This window comes from Cynoglossus semilaevis, unplaced genomic scaffold (assembly GCF_000523025.1).
Source record: "Cynoglossus semilaevis isolate Cse_v1.0 unplaced genomic scaffold, Cse_v1.0 scaffold342, whole genome shotgun sequence".
Lineage (NCBI taxonomy): Eukaryota > Metazoa > Chordata > Actinopteri > Pleuronectiformes > Cynoglossidae > Cynoglossus > Cynoglossus semilaevis.
In genome coordinates this window covers 28,222-38,120 of record NW_007585117.1, presented here as the reverse complement: position 1 = coordinate 38,120, position 9,899 = coordinate 28,222, and the positions used below count along the sequence as shown (strand labels likewise).

The 9,899-nt window shown below is 36.7% G+C and overlaps 1 protein-coding gene across 2 annotated transcripts; it reads right to left on the bottom strand.

The window, feature by feature from the left end:
• Positions 1 to 3,626: 3,626 nt before the first annotated feature.
• On the bottom strand, positions 3,627 to 9,783 carry LOC103398621 (transmembrane protein 119-like). Of its 2 annotated transcripts, XM_008337280.3 has the most exons (3): positions 8,466 to 9,782; positions 7,905 to 7,990; positions 3,627 to 4,808 (listed from the first exon to the last, which is right to left on the bottom strand). In XM_008337280.3, the coding sequence occupies exon 3, from the start codon at positions 4,791 to 4,793 to the stop codon at positions 4,065 to 4,067; it is 729 nt and encodes a 242-aa protein (XP_008335502.1). In that variant the 5' UTR covers positions 4,794 to 4,808; positions 7,905 to 7,990; positions 8,466 to 9,782; the 3' UTR covers positions 3,627 to 4,064. The 2 variants fall into 2 exon arrangements, with proteins under 2 accessions (XP_008335502.1, XP_016886302.1); XM_017030813.2 differs by lacking the exon at positions 7,905 to 7,990 and having other exon boundaries at positions 8,466 to 9,783.
• Positions 9,784 to 9,899: the final 116 nt, after the last annotated feature.

Genomic DNA, 9,899 nt, shown 5'->3' with positions numbered 1-9,899 from the left:
ATAGAGTAATTTAGCATGTTTTCTATATATATATTGTATTTATTTTTGGTTGCATTTTATTTATGTGTCATCTTTGTCTGTAAACACAATGACACAAGGTATGTGTTTTGGTGTTGCACAGAGCTCTGTGTTTGGTACTTTTTTTAATTGTCATATATTTACACCTCCATCTCAGAAATAAAAATGAAATGGCAGGGTGACCTATTATTTTTAAAATACATACACATACAAGTAACATTACTTCATCTGCTTGTTTTCTATCACTATAGCAAATAACTATTCCTTAAGCCCTGGAACATCATTCCACAAACAAATTGTGTTGATGGCTAATGATAAAGTCAATCAACCCATGCATTACAATCTTTCTGTCCAAAATCTGCGTAACAAAAATAACAAATTTAGTAGCTGAAAACTTACGTTCTTCTGTTCTTGTAGCCTCAGTTTCTGTTCCAGAGAGAAGTGCAAAAGTTTCCCCATGATCCTCTTCTCATTCACCTTCTCTCTCAGAGTAACATCTGTCACTGTTGGGAATTTTAGGCAGATGCTCATCAAAGTTTAAAGACTGCCTTAAGGTACTGAGTTACCTCTTCTGGATCTTCTTCATTGTTCACACCAATAAAAATGAGGCTCTGCTGTGCATCAATGCTACAGGTGGTCCAGAAACTCAGCCAGAAAATTCAACACAAGACTTGTTGAACTAAAAAGAGTAAAAAGCCTCACACATCTGAAAATAAACCTTCTTCTGAAATGATCACAGATGGAGTTTAATTACACCTAGGCAGTAGGTGATGGGGAGTGGTCCTTGGGTGGTGAGCTTTTCCTTCGCCTGGTTGAAAGAGTGAAAGTGAGGGGGTTGTATTTACTCGAATTATTCAGCACTTCATTGACAATAGGCAAGGAATCTGACCCGAGTGAAAGGCTCTGTCAGAGCTCGCATTTCAGACGTCAGTGTCAACACTTGCTCTTTAGGCTGCTTCTATACTGCCATCTCTAATGTTTGATCTTTAGCAATTTTACCCCTTCTTTAAATTAATCACTTTTCCACTAAAAGTGAATAATTTAAAAACAGTGATTCTTGGTGTGGTTTCAAAATGGGGCGATTGAGCCACGTTAGGATGCAAGCGAAATTAATAGAGAAACACCTGGTCGCTTAAAAATATTAAAGAAGTTGTTTTAAAAAAATTAAATTTATTAGACTTTTGATCTAAACACCAGGGGAGTAAATCAGTGTCTCCAAGATTTGCCTTCATACAGGAGCTCTGGTTTTACAGGACAGCTCTCTGTATGTATCTGGTTCACTGCTGCTGAAATATTTAAAGGATCTTGTACAGTAGCCAGCTACAGACAAAGGTAACTCTCATCAAAGAGAGTTCCTCCTCATCTCCACATTGTAGTTCCTGCCCTGTTTGTGTGCAATTACTGTATGTCAACTGCCTCATCGACATGAGCATCAATCAGACCTAAAATGTTGGATCCAGACTGAAGTCAAATGATCTGGACGTCTGTTTGTTTCAGCTTGTAAACACACTCTGTTATTTTCACATGCATATTTTTATTCTTTCTTCAAATTCTATACTCTCCCATTCTATACATTCTATATACTATAAATCTACAATTGTCACTGGGTTACCCGCTGGTTGTCACAGATCTGACATCAAAAGTATATATTTCAGTGCCACATAATTGGAAGAGTTGGGGGGAAAAATCCTTTAGCCCTTTGAGTACTTAAAGTTTTTTTCCCTCTTTAGTTTTCTTGCACACTTGTAATTTCAGTAACAATGGATGTAGTGAAATCAACACTTTTATTAAATATAAGGCAGAACACAAACACAATTCTTATTATTTAACAATAAAGGTGTCACTTGTAGAGGAAGCATGTTTGAAAGCACAAAAAAATCTGAGGTTTTTATGGAAATGAAACAAAAAGAACCCATGGATCATAGTTAGTGAAAGTTATACTAATACCCATATTCATTGACTTAAGTACTGAGACAATGAGTACATGAAATAATTGTCAAGCTTAAACCGCTTTCATTTATCCCTGTACTTAAGTTCTCAATTAGGGAAAAAATATCACATTGAAATGCACACATTAACTTATACATAATTTAAAAGAAAAAGGAAAAGTCCAAAAAAAAAATTTTTCATAAAGCTTTCATACCATAATACCTGTGTTAAAATACAAGAGAATAATGTGTTCTTTGAGATGATCAATTGATTAATTTGAGGAGTCCTGAGGAGTTAGCTCCTCAGGACACATATGCAACAAACTCTAGAATAGAACTGCTAGAACACCTTTTTTCAGGACAGAAAAAAAAACCAGTAGCATCTCTGTTTCAGAACGTTTGGGTATTAATAACAAACAAAAAATCCATCCATCCATCCGCTTATCCGTTACCGGGTCGCGGGGACAGCAGTCGCCACCCAAATCACATTGCACCATACCAACCCCCCAAACCTTCCTGCAGGTGGTGAGTCCACTGGAAGGTATTAACCGCCCTAACCGGGATTCGAACTTGTCCAGGAGGTGAACCCTGGGGTTCCACACCAATGACAGAGACATTGCCTCTGGGCCAAAGCGCAACCAAACAAAAAATGATTTCTATATTTAAATTATAATTTTTAGCTGTTTTTCTACATAAATCTTTTTACATTTCTAATTGACCTTTTGCATTAATAAAGTAACAATAATTATGTCCTGTCGTCACCTCACACATACACAGTTGCAATGATTAGTGTTTCATTTAACGTTGGTATAGAGCTTTGTGAAAAGGAAAAGTTTGCAGACAAAATAACTTTATGCGAAAGGAAAAATAAGGTAGATATGGGTGTAAATATTAAGAGATTGTTGGTAAAAAGTCAAGTTTACTGGCATTTCACTTAGTGTTTTATTTACATCATCAGCGGTTTTTGTCTAAACAGAGAGACTGACAGACAGACAGATTCAGCCCAGGCTGTGACGTAGAGCAGGACAGACAGAGGAGACCCCTCCGTCTCAGCAGGCAAAGTGTGAAACAAATCTCTGTGTCATGAAAATAAATCAGAACCTTTTGTAATTTTTGTAAATCCAAAGTGAACTCCGACTAATAAACTGCAGTGGTTTGATGTTGACACTAGGTGGCGCTCCAATCAATGGTGAAGACTATACAATTAACCTGATCACATCAACACATTTGATCTCTTTGACTAAATCAAACGGACGACACCTACGAAAACAACATTAAACCAAAACCTATTTACTTAGTATTTTGTTTATCTATAAGAATAATTTATTTAGAGTATTTGCACATTTCAAATATAGACTTTTATATAAGGCCTCATCTTTATATTTTCCTTTAAATATTTTAATCTTTAGTGATTTTGATACAGAATATCTTTTTCTTTTTTTTAAAACTTACAATATAATCTGCCCTGTTCTCCTGCTCTCTAGATAAATACCATATGTGGTTGAACTCATCTTGTACGCACTCATGTTATTTTATTTTTATTACTAGTTTTCCTCTCAATATGATCATCACTTAAAATGTCCTCACAGATGAGTTTGAGGTCAAGACTTACAGTAGAGAAGAAAACCTCATTTTGCCATAGAACCTAATGATATTGTCACTAAGCCAACATTCTTTAGCTTGTCCTGTGGCTATGCTAATCATGACAAAAACCTGTTTTGTTTTGGGTTTTTTTGGAGCATTATCTGGTCTACTATTACTCTGTGGTGATGTAACCATATTTTTTGTCAGAGAAGCACGTCACCTGTTCTGAAAACAGTAAAAAGTCATGTTGGTATTGATGTTCATATGATGTTCATACTGGGCTAAAAAGAAATGTACTCCTGTCATCTGTCATCTAGCATGAAATGTGTTTGTAAGTTCATGCTAATTTAATAAGAAGAGCTTAACCCAAATCTCAAAACGTGAGTATTAAAAAAATAAATAAAAAATAAAAAATGATCTTGCCTGCTGCAGCTTGACATCTTTTCAGAAAATTTTCCAGATTTTTTTTTTTTACTTTTTAAGTTTAATGCTAAGGATAAAATATTTTGAATCTCTCTGATCCTGAACCTTGCATTAGTTATGAGCCTTTTTCAGATGACATGTGCAGACAGGTTGACTGGTGCTGGAGCTCCGCTGCTGTATCTCCTCCCTTTGCTTGGACTGCTCCTTGTGTCTGGGCTCCTCTCTCTGCTTTTCCACCTCCTCTTCCCTCCTCACCTTCCTTACCTCCTGCCGAGGGGACGACCTGACGTCCCTTCCTTTCTCTCCCACCAGAGCTTTGGATGGGGAGCGCAGGTGTTTTGGTGAGGGCATGCTCTGGATCTGGACATGGTCCACGGCGTAGGACCTCTCATGGAGATCACTGGCGTTCTTGAGTGCAGCATTCTTATCTGCCATGTACTTCCTGGGTGGATTAGCAGTGGGCTTGTAGGCCTCTAGCTTCCGTTTCTGACTCATAGCAGAAGCACAGCAGATGATGAAGACCATGACGATGAGAAGAGAGGTGACTACGATGATGATCAACATGTTCTCCTGCAGGAAGTCCACCACTCTGGTCAGGACAAAGTCCTTCAGGCGGATCATGGTGGTGGTGATGGTGTCCTTCAGGGTGGGGGTTACAGTAGATGTGGTGATGTGGACCGGTGCCCGTGTAGAGAAGGAGACTGGGAAAAGTAGCTCCAGTTCTTCATCACCACTGCTGTCCAGAGATGTGTTGTAGAACATCGGAGCGGAGCGACAGAGAGTGATGCACAGAGACAGCAGCGTCATACAAGTGACGTGGAAAACCAAGTGAGACTTCATCTTTACACCCAAGTGCTGTGAACACAACAGACAAGTGTTAGGGATTTAATAACAAATACTTACAAAATGCAATTAAAAAAAAACAACTATTTTATATTAGACAAGGAGAAAAGAATTACTGTGTGAATTGGTTTTGTTATCTTTTAAAAAAGCTATTCTAATAATAGATTATTTAGCAATTTAAATAAAAAATTGCAAATCTCCAGAAGAAAAGGATGAAAAGGATGCAGTTTCAAATTCTACCAGCCTGCTAGACGAGTAAAAACACAATTTTTCTGTTTTGGAAAAACTTATTTTCACTCAGAACTCCTAGCATTTGACAATGATGGCCCTTATTTTTAATTAGCCACTGTTTTCCCTTCTAATTTGTCCAATGACGTAAGAAATCCATATATTTTAATATTGGTTTGGTTATCTTGTTTTTGCAGTTTTGTTTTTAATTTGTTATTTATTGGTGGGTTGGTAGAGGTAATTTTGTTAATTTTAATGAATAAAAGAAGGGTATCATAAAAACAGGAAATAAATAACCTGGTTTAGTTCAAAGACCATCAACTACTATGAGAAAGAGGTGTTTACTTTAAATTCAGAGGAAGCAGATCAAGTTAAGTACAATAAACACAAATTACATCTTAGTAATTACTTTTAGTTTTTTTTTTTTTTGCATCTCTTTAATCTGCTGCAACACTGATTGTTCTTGTCCTCCTATTGTTGAGCTGTCTTTTGTGCAGCACATCTATTTCTGCACAGATCTAAACTGTGAATGTACCTCCAGTATAAATCTCCCTCAAGTTTCTCCAGGTTTTCTGACGCTGTCTGTCTTGGACCAGATCTATTTTAGCTGGCAGCAGAGTAGCCATTACTTATTTGGGGTGGAGACAGTGAATTTGGTGCAGAGGGCCTTATAATTTGTTAAGAGGAGGGATGCCACCCATCCACCACACCAAAGTCAGGAGGAAGTTCTGCAGCAGAGGGAGCAGAGAGGCGTGGGAGATCTGCAGCTGTGGCCTCTATATTTACATTTAGCAGCAGCAGCATCGTCTGCACACCACCACCCACAGCAGTGCAGAGCTAATGAAAATATTTCTGTCTGTACAGCCAACTAAATAAACTTACCCATCCTGAATTATTTATCCACCATGACTCTTTATAATTCTCCTCTGTCAAACTGTAAAGTCCAGTGCTAACACACAGCAAAAGGGAGCGAGTCTGTGACAGATTGAACCTGTTCATCTCCTAACAGTGTGTAATTACACTGTAGGAACGAGCTTCTAATCAGAGTCACACTAAAATGGAGCTGTTGCTGTTTTACACTGCAGCTCCGAGCCCCCTCCTCTCTCCCTGTGTGGCCAGACATGGACCACAGCTATAGAACAGCACTGCCCCATAATTACAGTCATCAGGTTTCCTATATTTTTCCATAGGGCAGAATTCTCCCTCAGCTAAAGGACATCTGGACATAGACATGTAAACGATACACTTCATGACATGCACAAAAAGAAAGGTGCAGGAAGAATATAAATATAAAATCAAATAAAACTAATATCTTTGAAAACTTTTACACTTTTCATGTTTACGTTACAGTAAACAGTATAGTTTTGTCATCCGTAGGGCAGCCTAGAGGATGTCAGCTGCCAATAAACAAAGAAAAAGAAACAGAAGAAGAAAAAGAAGAACTGGAAACAGAAGAAAACAGAATAAATAATTAATTAATTAAAAAAAGACAGAGACATTCCTAATATATATAATTTGAGAAAGTAATGTTTTATGCATCGTATTATTGTAATGTTTTGGGTTTTTTTTTTTGGATGCTAATTAGAGTCGTTTTCTAAATGTCGCAGCTACACAGCTCATTAGCCCTGTGTTAGCTCAGTGGTATCATCTCTGCCTGTTCCTAATCAGTCATTAAGACATGTCTCTCACAAGGTTCATTACTTGTCTCTTGTCTCCTAAAGCTAACATTTAACTTTTGACCAAATATTGAGTTAGCAGATTAGATTTTAGATTAAACAATATAGTTTTACCACTAACTAAGCACATTGACCAATGCATTCAAAGTGCTTTGATAGGTCGCCCTGCAGGTAGAAAGGGGTACTACATGATCTCAACTCCATTATCAACTTTGGTTTGAGAAGGTGTTCTACGTGTGGAATTGTATCATTAAACCAACTTTACAATATGGAAGCATTTCATGGCACGTTATTCTCTTTATCATCGTAGGTATTGTGTATCATGGAAATTCCTAGTCTCTATAAGTTAGGGAACTTTGGGCTGTTTGCCTGGACTTCTGCGGCAAAGGTAATACCAATCTATCTGGTCTGAGTATTTAAACTGTTCTACTGCACAAGACTCCTCACAAAAAAAAAAAAAAAAAAAAAACAGGCCAGAAAAAGCAGTGAGTGGCAGTTCACTGGTAATAACACCTTCTGCGTGCCAGAGCTCCGACCAGACCAAACTGGTGTAGACTGGAGCACAGAAAAAGTATCTCAAATAATCTAAACTAATTATAACCAAACTTGTGAAAGTATGTGAAAAAACATCACTGAATACACAAAGTGTCTAACCTGAAGCAGATGTTTATTTACAGCAGCAGACAACATCCATGAATAATTTGACCAACAAGTCAAATTGGCTAGTCAGAGTAAAGTAGCCACTCAAACATCAGATCTGTAAAGTGTAAAAGTCTTCAAGTGAAGAACAGCAGGTGAAAAGGTGGAAAGGAAAATTGAACTGTACATACAGGACTTTTTTGTATCGTTGATAACAGTGTTGTATTTTTGAAAACTTGTTTCATAAATTTAAAAATACTTAATGTGAATTTCCCTATGTGAAAATAAACTACTACTCTAGTGAGTGAACTAATAAAAAGTGTGCTGTAATTCAAATTTGTTGATGTAACTGATGTAATAGTTAACGCTCGAATATAAAACATGACTATAATTTTTTTAAAACTATACCTTTTAACCACCGGATGTTAGTAAAAGTAAATATAAACGGCTGTTCACTGCCTATCTTGAGACTGTTTTCAGTAAAGATAAACAGACAACAGGCCAGTAACTTATTTTTAATTTTCTGTTCATGAAGTAATAAATCTTCGTTTCAAATCATACTTACAGAAGAGTCTTTTTTCCCAGGTTTATCTTGTTGACGCCACAGCAGCACAGCAGAGGGCAGAGAAGTATGAAGAGCAGACAGATGGACTAGAGAAAAGTAAGTGTAAGGAGTTGCTGAGCATACGCCTTCCCTGCTACGTTAAACTGACTTTTTTATGCAGCTCTGAAAGTCTTGGTGCAAAGTGATGTTCTCGCTTCTATTTTCATCCTCTCCTCCCTGTTTTCTGCACCTCCCTTTCCCGCTTTCCATCCATTGGCACACAGGGAGCAGATGTTTGGCATAAGTCATTTAGCTTAACTTGTTAGTGTGTGTGCTTGTGTTCGTGTGTGTATTACAAATGTACAGCCACAGTTACATGCTGTGGTGTGCTGTGTATGGTGACACTTTGAAGTCCATTATTGTATGTGATTGAAGTGTGAATAAAGGACATAAGAATAAATACATTGTCAATTTAAACTCGATTTTTTTTTTTATATTGACATTTTTGGCTTTAAAACTATCTTCCATTTGTCCACAGTTGGTACTACAGTCCCATGTTTGGGCAGATGGGTATTTCTGTACCTTGCAGGGCGAGTCCCAGGACTTCTCTGCCTCCCACAAGTCCTCTCTAATTATGTCCATGTTGATTACAGCCTGTCTTTACAGAACCTACAAGACCAGAGCAGAGAGTGAGGGTTAGATTTCCCTTTTATCCCAAAACACATGTACAGAGAGAACATATAAACTGTGCTCTTTGAGGCAGCACTTAGCTTTGAGTAAACCTCTAAATATGCAGAGGGTCTATATCAGGATTTAAGAAAAATGTGTTTAAGATATTGTATAGCTGTGTGTTTAACAAAGAATTGAAAAGAATTCTTTACATTTAGAATTTTTGATTATTATTATCTTTAGATCTGTACTGGTTTCCTGTGCATTTAAATAGTTCTAATAATAATTAGAATAGAATATTAGATATATAGATAATATTTAGATACTATTACTATCTATAAAAAAACCCTAATTTACTGAAGGGAACTCCCAAGGGATTCATAAAGTTCTATTCATCTACAGTATCTATCTATGCATCTATCTCTCTAGTTTCATATCACAGTCCTGTAATCACACTACGAGGGAATATCTCCTGGAATAATTCCTTAAAATGTAGTAGTTTAACCAAGCATTGATCCAATTAATGGGTCGTTCCCAATCATATGAGATATACATTTTTTTTAAGTTTGGTGAAGGGAGCCAGAGTTACAATATCCCTGATGGCTGACAGAATGTACCATTATATTTTAAACATACTTTTAATTACATTATATGTCTAGAGTGTGGTTACAGAGTGTGGAGACACAAAGGTCCTGGTCTAAAACAACAGCTATAGTGTCAAAAATCCACTGTATGTGGAAGAAGAGTTAAAAGGGATTTATAAAAGTGGACAATGTAGCTTTCAAAGGTTGACAAAGAAAACAATGAAGATAAAGAAGTATAAGGCTGAGATGAAGTTTAGAGGAGAAGAAAAGACAACTTGGTGATGAAATGACGAAATACTGGAGTGCATTTGTATATGGACTAAAGAAAATAGATTGAACATTATCGATGGCACACTGAGAAAAGTGTTGAACAGTGTGACAACCTTCAACATGTTTGCAGGCAGGTACACTGTATAGTGAAGTGCAGGGTTAAATGGTCAGACAAGAAAACGGACCAGAATTATGACGAGAGGATAGATGAACAGTGGGGAAAAAATAAATGACAAAAATACATAAATAAAGCTGGAAGTACAACAGGTGAGGACGATGGAGAACAGGTTGAGTTCACACATACTGACAAGGATGAGTATGGAAAAAAAAAAAAAAAGTCAGGAGGACAAATGGTTGGATAAAAAAAAAAATTGGACATTCAATATATATATATATAGTGTATACAAATATATATAATATACAGTATAAACATATACACAAATATATGTGTATATTTACAAATGAAATTATAAATTATATTATATTTGAATAA

Coding starts and splice junctions, on each gene's coding strand:
- LOC103398621 (XM_017030813.2), bottom strand. CDS start 8,525: ATGGACATAATTAGAGAGGACTTGTGGGAGGCAGAGAAGTCCTGGGAC. Junction 4,809..8,465: donor CCTGGGACTCGCCCTGCAAG/GTACAGAAATAC, acceptor TTGTGTTCACAG/CACTTGGGTGTAAAGATGAA.